This window comes from Lepidothrix coronata, unplaced genomic scaffold (genome assembly GCF_001604755.1).
Source record: "Lepidothrix coronata isolate B3197 unplaced genomic scaffold, Lepidothrix_coronata-1.0 Scaffold141, whole genome shotgun sequence".
Taxonomy (NCBI): domain Eukaryota; kingdom Metazoa; phylum Chordata; class Aves; order Passeriformes; family Pipridae; genus Lepidothrix; species Lepidothrix coronata.
The window spans coordinates 2,469,533-2,485,323 of NW_016690321.1; the positions used below are offsets into that span (position 1 = coordinate 2,469,533).

The window sequence follows — 15,791 nt, forward strand, 5'->3', positions numbered from 1 at the left end:
GTAGCCAAGTAGCTGGAGAAGAGACAGCTGGACCTCAAGCAGGAAGACCAAAATGAAACACTGGCCCAAGAGCAGAAAGCAGTCCTTCATGTCACCTCCTTGATCTCTGGTCAAGTGGGGAGCTATTTAAAATCTGCTGAATATATAAAATTCTTTTATCACGTTATTCTACAAGACCACTCTGAGTGCCAGGGTCAGCCAGCACTATTCCCCTCGGAGAAGCACCTCTGTGCAGGATTTCTAACTGTGCTGTAAATGTATCCAGGTGGTGGAGCCTTCTTCCTGCCTATGAGCAGTAGCAGGTAATGCCCTTATGTAGGTGTTTGAAAATATCATTATGAGGGAAGAAGTCGTGGCTGAAAGCACAGCTCTAAAGAGAAGCTGCAGAGATCCAGGCCCAGAAAAACAAGTCTGAGCCAAGGCTAGAATGTATGTGGAAAAGCAAAGAGTCAGGGCTTAAAGTATGACTGTCAGAGCACTCCTGCTTAGAAACCCGAGCCTTTCAACCATGGAGAAGGAGGGAAGGATAAAGGCTGGAAGGACTGTCCTTCGTGAGACTTAAAGAGGGAGTGTCATTTCTATAAGAAGACTCAGACAGAAAATGCAACCAAGGGATAGCAAGTTTGCACTGTTGTGTAGCTATGTGCTACAAAAGATGCATCACACATGCCAAGAAGGTAACAGAAAGGCTAAATACTTTCTTGGTGTAACTCCATCAAAGGTAAAGGAAATATCCCACCTAACATATGGCTTCTCTGTTCTGAGCAGTCCACAAAGTAACTTGAGATTCATATTCTCCTGTGTTTGATGGAAATAAACCTATGTGGCTTCTGCAAATGAGGAGGGAGTGTCTAGAAATGTCAATGACACTCTGCAGTAAAATCTCAGGTGGAGTGTTTAATTGAGGGTTTTCAGTGCCTGGAAATTCAGAGAAAAAGTTTGAATCACTGTGAAACCACATGAGGTGAGCCAGAGCTAGAAAGATGCTTAGAAACCAAAAATATACTGACAGAATTTATGTGGTTTAAAATGGGAGGTGACGGGCAGTTTTTGGAACTGGCCTACAACAGACTGGGCATGCCCACTCCAGCAGCTAAATGCTCACCCTGCACAGTCCTTCCTGGCTCTGAGAGAAACTGTGGCTCTGGGATAAGGAATAAATTCTGTCTTGAACTACATATTCTACAAATCTGGGTATCCTCACCATGCTGCTCAAGGTGAAAATGCAAGTTGGTACTAAGCATCTATTGCATTGTGGGACATATGAACAAACTTCATGGGAAATAATTATTTTCTGAACTCACAAAAAGCAGTGGATGTTCAGTTTGCCTTTGAGAACAGAGCACATGGGAACTCCACCCCTCGCTACCTCATCCTGTGTAATCACATCTCAGCACTATCTCTTTGGGACTCTCCAGGCTCAAAGTAAAAGCAACATTCCTTAAGATGTATTTGACCTCTGCTGTCAGGGCTCAGAGACACAGGGACAGAGCCCACATAGAGTAGGTCATCCTTCTGTTTTTCTCTCCTTGTCTTTCCCTTGTGATGGTAGAAGGTGATAAGGCAGGGTGAAATCAAGGATATAATACGTTTTTCTTAAGTTCTCTGAACTGAATGGGATTGGTTTTTGTGCCACTTTCCATATGCACACGCTGCAGAATTTCTCACAGAAACTGGATTAAAGTTTGCTTTCTCTTAAGTCACAACATGTCAACTTGAATTTAAACTAGATGCTAGGTGAGTCTGTTAATGTTACTGGATGACTGCTTCTAGAGATCCTATTTCTAGGAGAGCACAGCCCCCCAGGACAAGTATTAGGTGAAGATCAGAGTCTTAGCCAGATCCATTTGTCATCCCATCCAAATGCATACAGGCCTTGGAGATACACACTGAGGTCCTTACTGACCTAGGTCAGTGACCCAGAACTACATTGCATCTATCCTGTACAGATTTTACACTTCCTGTACAGATTTTACACTTCCTGTACAGATTTTACACTTCCCATAATTCATCCTACGTCTTTCCCTTCTATTCTTCACTTTGGTCCCCCTACGAGAAAAGTCCAAGAGTCTTCATAAAAACAAAACCCTTCCTTGTCAGAAACAGTATATTCCCTCGAAGAAAACGCAGTTATGTGAGGAGGCTTGAGGAATGGAGAGGCAACAGCACCATGTTTCTCACCTTTCTTCCCAGGTACAGACAGCAAACATCCTTACAGAAAACCAACCTTCAGACTTTATTTGTGTAAATCCACAGGGCTTATAAACTGCTTATTAAATTCTCATCATGGACACACTTCTCTCTTTCCATCCCCACCATCCACAAGGGATCTCACACAGCCAGTTTATTTTGGACTGCTGACACTTTTGGAGCAGCAGCTCCTTTTTGTTCATGGTGAGGAAGTAATTCAGTGTGACAGACCCTGAATCTAACAAAATGTGAATCTGAGACTCTGAGCCTGAGAAATCCAGGTGCTGCCAAAAACTGCTGGCTCAACATGCTTCAAAAATTACTCAAGAGCTTAAAATGTATAAAGAGACCAAGTAGAAGGGCAGATAAAGAAATTATTTTCTGTTCTTTTGAGCCAATTGGTTTGGGGAACTTACTTTGCAAGAAGATCTGCTAATGAGAACATTACCCTACACTGGGTACATAGAACTCCAGAAATCAATCCTAAGGATATTTTTGGAGTAAAAGATAATAACTTGGCCGACAACTATGTTTGTGATTCTGCCACAGACTCTTGGTGAAAATCAACTAGCCGGATTTCCGAGATTCCCAGAAGTTTGCTTCCCCAGTATGTATGTTGATCTCAGACCTGTTATTTGTAGGCTCTTAGCCTGCATTGCTGACATTCATCAAGTCTTATACTTACGATTATCAACAAGATAAAGTAGATAAAATTGTAGAAGGAATGTGCATCCATCACATAGTACATGATCTCCACCCACCCTTCCAGTGTGATCACCTGCAAAGATAAACAACAACAAGAGAAACAGGAGGGAAGTGGGCTTCCAGAGCTCATTCCACATTGTATACAGACAGATACTGGTAGAGCTGTTGCAACCCAAGAAAGGTGAGAAACAACAATTCATTTCAATGAAGCCAAATTTCCATTTCAGGAAATCAGCATGGTACTGCTTGGTGACACTGGCATACTGTCAAAGCCTGTGAGATCATTCTAGTCCACAGCAGGAATATTTCATTAAAATAGTTCATTTCCCTGGATCGCAGCGGGAGAGAACCTGCAGCAGGTTTCTGTGCCCCTTGGACTGGACACTGCGTACAGCCGGAGGAAAAGTAAAAAGGCATGGATTTTTAGCTCCCATCTGCAACGCACGCTGGGAATTAAAAAAAAAAAAAAAGGGAAAAAAAAGGACTCCTTTACTATAGCAGTTTGCATTGAAGAGGAAACTTGTACGAGTCAGCCTGAAGAGTGCAGATTATTTTAGCAAGGGTCTGTAATTGCTCTATGTCCCTCCCCATCTTCAGGAACACCGTTCATGGTGTGCAGGCTGTCTCCCTTGCTAGGGTAGTTACTAGGCCCTTTAGTCTCAGCATCTGTGTCACAGGCTGCAGAAACCAGCACTGGAGCCCAGAACTATTGAGTTTGAAAAAAAGAAAAATAGCTTGAGCCTTGTTAGAAGGCTGACTCGGACTTACCTGAAATATCACAATCCAGGCATACCCAATGTTGTCAAAGTTGATGGCACCCTTGTGCGGGTTGGCGTTGCCGGTACGGCACACGTTGTAGTACTGGTTCCAGTTGACACACATGCCACTGATATTGAACTCTTGCCGCACTGAATTGTAGTAATAATAATCATCCTTGTCCAAACAACACTCATGGCCTCGCTCCTTCAGTGGGGGTATTTCATGACAGCCCATAATTCCATTGTCTCCTGACAGTGAGCAGATAAAGGGCATCTCATCATCCTCCTCAGGTTGGTAATAGGGGGGCAAGACAACGTCACCTTGTCTGCAAGAGTAAAAAAACCCATGGTCATAAATTTTCTGTGACAGACAGTTTCCCATCAGTGACACTGGTGAAGCTGGGAGCTCCCATTCTGACACAGAGACTGCACTGGGTAAGGGATTTCCAGGTTTATGGGAAAGGAAGACAAGGCTCCTGAAAAACAGGAAATTTCCGGGGTCAGTCCCCAGTTTTCAGAGTTTTGTCTTCCATCAGATCATCTGAAGCCAAATTATACAATCTGCTTGCATGGAGATGAAGAAAAGCTGGAATGCAGAAATTTGCAGTCTGATCACTCTCTCCATTAGCATCAAGCTAAATCAGAGGCAACGATATTAAGGTAGTTCATCAGGCTTTACGGTGATGTGCTCATATATGTAACTGTTGATAGACACGTTCTGTAACATTTGGCAGTGAGCCCTCTGTACTTCTAAAAAAAGAAAAAATCCAGTTCGTGCATAATTAAGGCTGCACAGATAAGCCCTAAAATCTGGAAATGCAAAGTTAAAATTGACTTAACCTTAACTTTGACTCTTCCTTGGCAGCTGGCATTATGGGTGCAATGTTTCATGACAAGTTCACGTGCCTTTTTCCAAATAATGCAAGCACCTTCCAAATGCACAAACAGTTAAAATAATCTATGCTTGCCTAGCTGCAGATGAGCTAATGATCAGGAAAGTGAAAGGTGGAGATTAAACTTTTTTTGATTAAACTTTATCTGGTGTAGTCCTTGCACTGTTACAATATATAACTTTCACACTTTGTGAATGCAGACTTTTGCACTAAATGTCACTGGAAGAGGACAGCTGTTGATGAAAAAGACAGAAAGTCTTTGATTCTAAACTAATCAGGACTAAACCACAAAGATCTGTCGTAACTCATCCTCATAACTGGTGAACTAGGTACCTTCAGAATTGATTTCTCTAGTAATGGTCAGCCAAAGATTTTCTAATATCTGTCACTTTGAAGGCTGTGGCACCAATTCACTTCTCAGTTACATTAACTCTGCACAGATTTAATTACACTCATTAAAGTAGTACTACTCCTGATTTACATAAAGGACAATCATCCTAAACATTAGTTTCCCCCAAGGAATAAATAATCACAGGAAATGCCTGCTTTAAGCAGCTCCTACTCTCCAGCTCCACTCTGTTCTACAGATTGTATTTTCACACTTTTTTTTTCCCCAAGCTTCAGAACTGTTTAATCAGTCTAAACTGATCTACAGTTCTAGCTTTTTTTAAAGCAGTCTAAACTGATAGCACATCTGGGATTAGCATAGGATTTTAAGAAAACATTTTAAAGCCTGAGATCTGCCTAAGTCAGAAAGTCAACAGGAGGAGCTGTACCCTGAAAATGGGTAATTGGAGAATTCATGGCAGGCGGGAGCTTTACTACCCCACTGCCTGTGGAGAGGAGTAAAGCTGTGTTCTGCAGACTTGCCCCTAAACCCCCAGATACCTGTAGTTGACCCCCGTGTGACTTCAGGCTCTGCCCAAACTGTGCTCACATTTCCCCATGAGTTTTTTGTCCCATTCAAACAGCCATTCTTTGCATTCAGATGTTCTCACTTCTGCTAACCCAGCTGTGGGATACCTCTTCCCCCAGCCCTCCATACCCTCCACATGGCACCACTCACATGCGCTTCTACTCCTGAAGCTTTCCAATAATTTCCCAGTGTCCCTCTAAAGTCTCCAAAGGTAATGTACTACTGTTCAAACAGTGACCTCAGCTCTATCTTGGAGGTGCCAAAGATGACCCTGGAAGCATCAGGCAGTGCTATGGCTTTCTGTAAGATTCCTCTGTGTGTTGTTTTCTGAAGAGGGAGCAAGTTCAGAAGAAAGACAGCATGGCTGGTGTTTCAGAGTTTCAATTCTTTCTGGGTGTAGGAGCAGCATCTTGTATTACTGGACATGGCTGGAGGAGGCAGCCATGCTAACCTGTGCCTTGATCCAACCCAAATGAGCCCAGCCTTGTTCTTCTGTGAACCGTGAAGACAGATGAAAACCAGCTGTCTTTGCCTGCCCTCCCTTACCACTGCAAGACACGACCAACACTCTGCACGCTATCACCCTACAGCTTTTTGGAGTAAGTGATACACAGAGAGCCAGGCAGTAGAAGACAAGAGCGGGGAAGGGAAAAGAGAAACATTCCTGGAAGAAAGGAAGGAGACACTGTCTCCCAGTCACTCACATTGTGAAGTTCTCCTCCATGAAGCAGCGGTTGCGGAGCAGCCCAGCCCACAGCTGCACCCCGATGATGCCAAAGATGAAGAAGACAAAGAAGCAGAGAAGAAGGACGTTCCCCAGCATGGGCAAGGTGTCCAGGAGCAAGTTCACAAGGATGCGCATGCCTGAAAAGGAAAAAGAGAGCCAGAAGGAGCAAGTGTGGGACAGAGAAAGAGAAAGGGAGAGAGGAAGGGAAGGAAAAGAAAAGGAAAGAAGTTTACAAGACATGCAGAAAAAAAAAAAAGCCACATGAAGATAAAAGCAGAGTGTCAGAAATTAGCTACTGTCCAAACCAGGCTAGATTTATGGTTATTGCCCTCTCTTGTCCTAACCTTTACTGACAGGCAGCCAGCAGAGCTGCTGTGATGCTGTGATCTCTTAACCCTCAGCCTCCATCTGCAGCAGAGAGAAGAAAGGGGAATGAGACTTTTGGTGCTATCAGCTATCTGACTGATACCCCCTGCTTCTCCTTTCCCTGCAGAAAAACAACAGAGTGAGGACTGTCCCAAAGACGCAGCTCAACGGCCCCATCCTCAGTCTAGGACTGAAAGCCATCCCAGTTCAACAACTGCATGCTGCAACCTGTGAGAATTGTACTGACAGACTAAGGCCAGCCTGCCAGTGGGAGGAACCTCTCTATCACATATAAACCAGCATATATTGGTTTTCTTAGTGACAGTATTATCAAGAGACAGTTCCCTGGCTAGTCCTCCTGCCCCAACAGGACTGGAACACAAAAGTAGCAGGCACAGCCCGAAATGCTGCCAGCACAGAACCTCTGCCCGCACAGAACCTCTGCCCAAAGCAAATGTTTCCAAAAAGCCATTTTTTAAAAAATTTCTAATTACCTAATGAATTATTTCTGTAGTTTTATTTTGCCCCTGGCTTTTCAGCTCACACAGCTGCAAATAGGGGTAAAGATAGGCTCATTTCTCCGTGGAGCTAATGACTTTTCCTCTGCTCTCTGGGGATGTTGAAAGTCTGGAAATTCTTCTGAGCATCCCATACTGCCTTTACCCCTGCACACACCTCATGAGGTTGTCTCGCCTCCATGGAGGTCCCTCCCCCAAGTGCCCAGGGACTTCCTTCACTGAAGATGTTCCATATAGGCCAGAAAATAATTAGCTAATTAGGTATTTATAACCAGTTCATTACTTCAGATGGCAGAAGAAGGGGAAAGAGGAGGGAAAGATAAGATTAGGATTCTCTGACAGCCCTTTGAGGCACAGGATAATCCCCCTTGTGTGCCCAGCATCAAGTAATTAGCCACATGATGCTACACATTGTGTTCCATGTCTATTCCCTGGACTGTTCATGCCACAGAGAAGGGAGGGAAGCGGTGCCTTCAGTGGGGTATGCAGGCGTGGGATGCACACACACTGAAAGGAGAGGGAGATGTGGGACAGATGTGGGATATCAGACTGGTTTATATTAGCAGGGAAAGTTTTGGGGACAAATAGGGGTGGAATAGACAGGAGTTGTAGGCAATGTGTAGGAAGAAGATGCTTAATGATGGCTACACGGGATCATGAAGGACAAGGAACAATGGCATTAGTTCTAAGGTCAGGGAGTGGAGCAGTAGCTAAGCCCTGCTGCATGACTGCCCAGGTGTGTCACTGGTCACCACGTAAGGCAGCTTCCAGACAAGTACATCAGTAACTCGGTAGTGCAGAGGCACAGCTCCAGTCACTCGCTGGGGATCATGGACCTGCCATGAGTCACTGACAGCTGTCTGATCTCTCACCACACAAAGTCCAACAGCAGAGCCACAGCACTCTGCTGCCAGTCGCTGTGACCTGTCAGGCCCTGGAGAAAGACTCTGGATAGCACTTTGACTTCAGGACCATGTACCCTCACTGCAGTACAGCATGTTCCCAGCATTAACGTTGCTTCACAGCATGAACTCTGTAGTTCTCATAAACTGTCCTGGTCAGTACATTAGGGAGAGCCAAGTGACATGGGAAGCTGTGCCAGTAGCACTGCAAGAGGGGGTGATGTTTTTCAGAATAATCGATGCTAGCTCCATTTCAGAGCTGGGTAATGACAAGAAGGAGACTGTCCTTATGCTGAAACACAGAACAGATAAAACAGACATTGTCACCAGAATTTTACAGACAACACACTTGTTGGGTCATAATTTGCAAATATTGATTTTGTCCATGTTCCAAGAGAAGACAAATGACTCATGAAACTTGTCTGCCTTTCTCTTGGAAACATCCCTGCCTACCCATACGTTGTCCATCCTGACTCTCAGAGGGATTACTGATGGTACAAGATTATGCTAACCACAGAACCAAGATCATAGCTAATGCCCTCATGATAGGCCCTCTGGGTACCTGGGGCCATGACCCAAGAACTGGCAGGTGGACCCATCACTTGGCATCTTTTCTACATCACAAAGACTTTCAGCATTGATAGGTTCCACTTCTAAGTCTAAATGAAACTAAATGTCTATTTTTTTAAAATCTCATTGTTAAAACAGATTCATCTTTCTCTTCCCATTTATGCTGACTGTGGGTATGAGACTGGCTCTTCCAAAAGCAGGAACGCGGAAGCTACACTCATCCAAATATCAACTGCAATTCTCCTATGGGCCAAGTATCTCTAAAACAAATCCATCGCTTCACTTTATGCAAAGCCTCCTTTGCTTCCTGACCTAAACTACAAAGCAACTGCTCTGAGAACCTGTTTCTCACCAGATGCATCAGTTTGGTCCATCAAATGGACCTCCTTGGCTGAGTTCACCCAGTTAGTGGCAGTACTTCAGCTATTACTTCCACATAGATGAAAGGTACAGTGTAAATACAACCTCAGTACCTTTCTTTCCTTCCTTGTTAGCCTCCCCTGCCACCTGCAATACTCAGGCCAGAGTCCCTGAGCCCCGTCCTCTGCTATGGCATTTTGGTGCTGTGTCTGTATGTCACCATGGGAACTCTGAGTGGAAGGTTTCTCAGCCTCCCTATTCACTCCTGAGCCAGCAACCCAGTCTGTCTGTGGCTAGTTCTTTGCAGTCCTCCATCCCCCAGGAAGGAATGGACTGGTCTAGCAGCCAAGCTAGGGCATCTGCTGCAGGTTTCCAAGGAAAGGCCCTCACTGCCAGGTGTCTGAACACCTTCATGGGCAGGAGGGAACGCACCCCACTCAGGCAGGACTCACAGTGTTTCAGGGTCTACGCAGCCTGACTGGAAGCAAACAGTTGCAAACAGTCCCTGGTTCCTCAAACACTACAAGGGAAAAGAGGGAGAAAGGCTAAAAAGCCTAAGGATAATAGGGGAGGATATACTCTAGAGCCTGGAGGCCAAAATAATGAGGTCTTTAAAGCAAGTGCTGGGCAACAGAAATGGGCAGAAGGCATATTTGTCAGTGCAGCTGCGGGAGCATTCTGTTTTGGGGAACTGGGATGCCTCCCTTTTTCCAAAGGGCCTTCGCTGGACAAGCTGTCACCCACAGCAACACCAGTGCATCTTGCATGACAAATTCTGTAAGGTGCTGGAAAACCAGTTCTTCAGCAAAATCCTTCTGCTGCCTCTGTCACTTTACTTTTCTCTTGCTGTGCCTACAACTCCTCTCTGCCTCTGTGCTGCTCCTCAGCTTATGTGCACACATTTCCTGGCCTCCCTCCCCAGTGCTGCCTTTACTCACATCCCCATTTATCCTTTACCATTGGCAGAGCAGAAGCCATGCTGGCTCACAGCAAGGAAGGGATATGAAAGGGACAGTGACCTTTTCCTAAGCATCCTTTTAAAAAAAGAAGATGCTGCTCAAGAAGAGAAAGGAAGAAGGACTGGGCAGTCTGGAGGAAAAGCAGGGAGGGAGAGCACTGATGAAGTAACATTCAGCAACCAAACAGCCTTCCAGGGCATCAAATATGAAAAGGTTTTGCTCTTCAAGAGAAAGAAAAGCAAGAAACATGAAATATTCATGAGTGCCAGGTGTGGGCTCTGAAAGGTCTTTTCTCCACTCACTCTCACAAGGAGACCAAGGGAAAGAAAGAAACAAAATGGCCTCAGCTGTGCGCATCCAAGGAAGGATCTCCACGAAACAATGCCCACATAATGCTTCCCTGCTGCTTTCCCGTGCCCTAGGGCAAGGGGTAGAGAAGGGTGCTCGACTGTACCTTGCTGGCAGGGCTAATCTTGATAGGATATCCTGCAGGAGCAAAGCCACCACTCAAACACAGCAGTGGATGGGGCAAAGTATGTTACAGGGATAAAAAATGGTGGGAGGGTGAAAGGAGTACCAGGAAGTGAGCTAGCAGCAGGAAGCACAGGCCTCAGCTGTCTTTAAGCTCCCTCCTGGGTCTGTAAAAAAAGGAAATCGTCTGTCTCACCCCGGTAGCATCCAGAGGCCCTTCCTGACAAACTCTTCAGTGACCCTCGCTCCCTCCAGACACTTGCCATCAACCCTGGTTAGCCCGGCCGTCACAGCCAAGCAGACTCGTCTGGCACGTGGCAGCCCCGGGCACAGCGGCCCGGCGGGGTCGAGCAGCCGGGGCAGGGCTGGCGAGGAGGCTCCGAGCAGCCAGAGCCGGCTGTGCAGTGCAGGTGTGCCCGGAGGCACGCCCCGCCTGCCCCTGCTCAGCATCGCTCTGTCACTTCGCCTTCTTTCCACCTGCCTCTTTCCCAGAGTGAGGGCAGACAGCTGAGCTGATTCACTCCCTAGTGCTAATCACACTGTGATCTGAACGGGGGCCTGGCTCAGGAGGGGGTGAGAAATCCTGTTGTTTCTGGTTTCTTATATCTCGCTCACCTCTGAGGCTTTCAAATCCTACCCAGCTATAGAGTGAGGGAGAAAGCTAATGCATGTGAAGTCAAAAGGAGATAGCTGTTTGAAGCATCATTCCCCTGCTCTGAGTAAACCAGATGGAAGAGAACATAATTCTCAGCACCCATCTCATCTGCATCGTGAACCAAGCCACCCATTGTCATTTTAACTGGAGCAAAAGCAAATCTCCTTCCCATCAGCACTTGTGACCGTAGCTGGCAGGATATTTTGCAGAATGCAGAGAGTGAAGTGTCATTATGTTCCTCGGCCAGGCTGCTTGTCCAAGCGTGCCTTCTTTCCTTCCTCCCCTGCCCCAGGACACATGGCAGTCCATCCCGCTAGCATGTGGTTGGCAGGATTTTCCTGTGCATGCTCTGTTATGGAAATTTTCAGAACTGAGGAACCATTCCAGCAGATAGGTTATGCAGAAAGTACACTGAAAGAAATGCACCTTTTTTTTTTTTTTTTTGCAGCCAATGCCTGTAGTTAAAATAATTTCATTTTTTGTGCACAGTGCAAGCTGGTGCTCCAGCTTGTGGCCCTTCTCATTGATCTCTTGCTGATCTGAGGTTTAGCTATCATTTCACACATTACATTCCTGAACATCAGCTAAACTGTGGAGCCAAACTGCTGCAAAGAGACACCAGTCAGCTGTTTGTCCAATAGTAGACACACTGCCAAGCTCACTGATACTATAACTCACAGCTTTCCCCGCCACACAGACCTTTTCCCTTTGCTGCATTCCTCCTAACTGAGGCCTCTCCTGCAAACAACAAGTGTAAGTGAAATGAGCTCAGCTGGAACAGCTGGTGCGCAGCTCCGGGTGCCTTGTCCTCAAGCTTCAAATCCAGCCTCATTCACGTTGCAGACCATCACCAATGCAAGGAGAGCATGTCCAGATGGATAGCCAGACCCAAATTAAATGAACTCTATGGAAAGGCAGGTCCAGTTGATGATATGAGACAGTGAGAGACCTTAAGCCAGTTCTGCTGCTATGGAAAAACTGCCCCAGACACACTGGCCTCATTCAGAGATGAGCAAAGTCTTCCCATTGATCTCTTAGTCAAGTTCCTGGTGTTTGCTGTCTCCCTTGCCTTGTACCCTTGTAGGATACATTTAGAGCTGGGGGTTTTGCACTTGCAGATTTTCAGCATGATCCATAGTTCAGGAGCACTGGTTAAGTTCCTCAGAAATTCCTCACTTTAGCCTTATAGACAAGCAAAGCCTTCTAGCAGCTCTAACTGGCTCAGACACATCCTGTACAGCCTGTTCATAACATAACCTCAAATTATTTTAATATTTGTCACTCCTCAGTGTGACCACAGAAAATATCAAAACATGACATTTCCAGCACTTATAAAGCTTCAGCCAGTACAAAGAGTTGTTGTTCATTTTCACAGTAACATGGGCACATCAAGCCTCATCTTGGTACAGTGACTTCCCTTAGAATACTGAATCAAGTTCAAGGATTAAATTTCCTCAGCCCTTACCTTTAAAGTATTCCTCAAGTTAAGCCTGAGGCAAAAAACTCCAGAAAAAAACTGTTGGCCAGAGCTTCCCCCTGCTGGGACAACAGAGCTTTCCAGAGTATGCTTAGAGTATACTCATAACAGAGAAAGAACTCTCTTAAGCTTTCTCCAAGGCTGTAGAAACAAATCCCTTGTGATCCAGGGACTAACACAGACCTCACCTCTTTTCAGTTGGAGAGCAAGGCATGGATCGGGTCAGGTCAACATAAGGATCAAAAAGAAAAGTAAGAGGGGAGATAAAATACACCACTTAGAACATCTCCCAACAGACATTCAGCTAAAACAATTGCCAAAAAGAGAGTGCAAATGAAACCAGAGATAAACAGTTTTCCTTGGGGCAGGGGGAAGATGAGCAAATAAACACATGGGTGCTGCATAGCCACAGTGCTCAGCAGACTGCCAAAGGGGGCTCAGGTGGAGCTTCCAGGTGTTTTGAAGAAGCAAGCTCAGAAGTGAAGCCTCCTAATTGCAGACCTGACCCCAGGGTTACAGTGGCCTCAAGAAAGAGGGTGAAATCCAGCGAATTTGTCTTGACACCTAAATGCTGACATCTCTGGAAAAAGGATGGCCCCAGTCCAGGCTTTTCTGTCATCCACGAAGGAGACATCCAAGCTCTGCAGCAAGCTGCACCTTGTTATGGGTGCTATGAGCCCAGCTGAGGTTTCATGGATAACGACAGAAAGCTCCTCCACCAAAAGCATTCACATTCAGTATGTGCCACCATAGCATGGTTGGTAGCCACATAATCGGTGACATGAGCAGAAACAAATGCAGGCAAAGGTCTCAGTCAGCAGCCCTTTCTTCACTCTCTCTCCATTATCACCTTGCAAGCTTTGGACTGTTAAGCAACCTTGTCTTGGAGAGTGATGACAGGTGTCAGATTAATTCTTAGAGAGGTGTCTCTCTGGGGGATTACTGTCGTTCTGTTCTTTTTTGTAATACTGAACATCTAATAAGCAACACCTACTACCACCTGCTACAGTAGTTCATTCACTAATAATCTCATTTTTTCCCCATTTATCACTGCAATGATGACTGCATTCACTTTCAGTGAAGAGTCTATTAAAAACATACAGCGCCAGCTTTTCTTTCAGAATTGCTGGGGTCACCCAACACCAGGCAAGGTAACTTCAGTGCTGTGGCTGTGAGCCACTTGCCTCCATTCTATAAATATCCTCAAGTTCTTTACACATCTCTAGTGCTGTGTAAGTGGGACAGAATAATGCAAAATATTATGTAAAACAGTGTTAATGCAACTTCTGGTTCAGATTTAAGGGAGCTAATTTCCTCTTGCTGTCACTGGCATGAATCATGTTTCTTTCTACTGCAAGCAGTGACATGATGTTAGGTGAAATGAGTGTGAACAGGAGAATCGGGCCCAAAATACACAAAGATAGAGAAATTTAAGGTTGTGGTTGTAAATTGCCCTGCCCACACACACTAAGTGTAATCTGCATTAGTGTAATATGACATTATCTTTCACCCCATAATACACTGTCATTATTGCTCACATTTCCATGGTATCCATTTCTTGATAGGTCCCATGGGACAGATTTTGCAAAACAGCTCAGCTCCCATTTAGGCAGCAAAATACATGGCTGGGCTTTCATGAGTGCTGTGTACACTGGAGGCTGAGCTTGTTTGAACAGGCAGTAGAATTGTCACAATGGGAGCTGTGAGGCAATGAGCATTTTTTAAAATTCTGGCTGTGCAGGTTCTCCTCCAGGAGAAGGAAGAAAGAAAGATTCCAACAAAGGTCTTTTTATGATTTTGTTTTGTTTTGTTTTTTTCTGGGTTTGCTTTACACAAACTCCAAGATGCTGTTACTGACTGTTGTGATTTTTATTGTGAGTCTTGGGAAGCATGGCAGAAACCTTTAGGTGTGAAATATTGTTATGACTTGACAATGCCAGATTACAGCAAAAAAAGAAGTTTCTATTCCCCACTACTTTGGGGGAAAAAAAAAAGAGGACTAAAAGATCTGAGTCACAGATTTAAGGGTCTGAAAGCCATGGGGAAAAGAAATATAATCTGTGATTGGTTTTCCTTTTGCTTTTTCAAATCTCACAGCTTTAAACCCATCTGATAACCTACAAGCACACAATTTGTGACTTTTGAATACTTGCTAATAATAGTGAAATTGAGTGGACTGCTTCAGAGAGGGAAAGATTACTTTCTCCCATGATTACCTGGCAATATATTACACACTTGGAATCCACATGAAAAACAGCACTGAGATCAGACAACAAGTAAATAAAATTGCAACTTGTCTTCGGTGACCGAAGACTTAAATTAGATACAGGAAAAAAAATCTTTATTGTGAGAGTTGTAAAGTACTGGAACATCCAGAGAAGTTGTGGATGCTCTATCCCTGGAAGTGTTCAAGGCCAGGCTGGATGGAGCTTTTAGCAACCTGGTCTACTTGAAGATGTTCATGCCCATGGCAGGGGGGTTGGAACTAGGTGATCTTTAAGGTCTCTTCCAGCCTAAACCATTCTATAATTCTATGAAGATTTCCTCCATCACTACAATATGTGGGCCTCTGATAGACCAGTTTTAAACCGGTCCAGAGAAGCATCAATTCACAAACTCATCCAGCATATTTATCTGAGAGTCAATAGATTTTCTTTATACTAGTCCTTGACTTTTGGTTTTGATTTCCTTCCCTCCCTCCCCCCCCACACTGTCTATACATTATCCTACACACAGAGGTGCATCACACCTTCACATGCTGTGCCCGGCAAACCCCCCTGTTTGCTTCCTGTGCATTTCTCTTTCTAGCCAAGCTCCTTCTCTGCTCTCATCTCTATTGATCCTCATTCTGCTCTGCTCCCCTTTGCACTGCTCCCTGTATCCTGAGCAAGCCTGAGCATTTAGGGCTTGACTGACTTGATAGAGAGCTGCACATACAGGATACTGCAGCTCTAAATACGTTTCCATCTCTGATCTGTACCCTTCTTAGAGGAAAGACATCCTTTAATGGTCTGCTCCAGGCATAAATCACATTGCTCTATTGAGTGCTTTGCTCCATTTGGCTAGGAGATTGGATTGGGAACAGAGGACACAGACTGAACTTGACCCCATTGGTCAAGTCCATTCCCTGTCAGCTTCTCTCCATCCTTTCACTGCCCACCTGTCTGGGACAGAGCCTACAGAAAGCTGGCAGCTTTGCCTTTCAATACATTTGTGTCACACAGCCTGACTAGGGAAAGAAAAGTGCTTTGTGACCTTTTTTGGTGAGAGAACATCACTCCTGTACCTGTACTAACCTGCACAAGACTTTGGCTGCATGTGGAT

General features: G+C 45.1%; 1 protein-coding gene across 2 annotated transcripts in view; it reads right to left on the reverse strand.

Moving 5' to 3' along the window:
- The window catches only part of CACNA1I (calcium voltage-gated channel subunit alpha1 I), a 74,165-nt gene that overhangs the window by 52,037 nt on the left and 6,337 nt on the right, over positions 1-15,791 (reverse strand). For both annotated transcript variants that reach the window (XM_017827711.1, XM_017827710.1), the window contains exons 2-4: positions 6,167-6,326; positions 3,664-3,979; positions 2,876-2,968 (exon numbers count right to left, since the gene is read on the reverse strand). In XM_017827711.1, the coding sequence (XP_017683200.1) occupies positions 2,876-2,968; positions 3,664-3,979; positions 6,167-6,326 (569 nt within the window). The remainder of the gene's footprint in view (positions 1-2,875; positions 2,969-3,663; positions 3,980-6,166; positions 6,327-15,791) is intronic.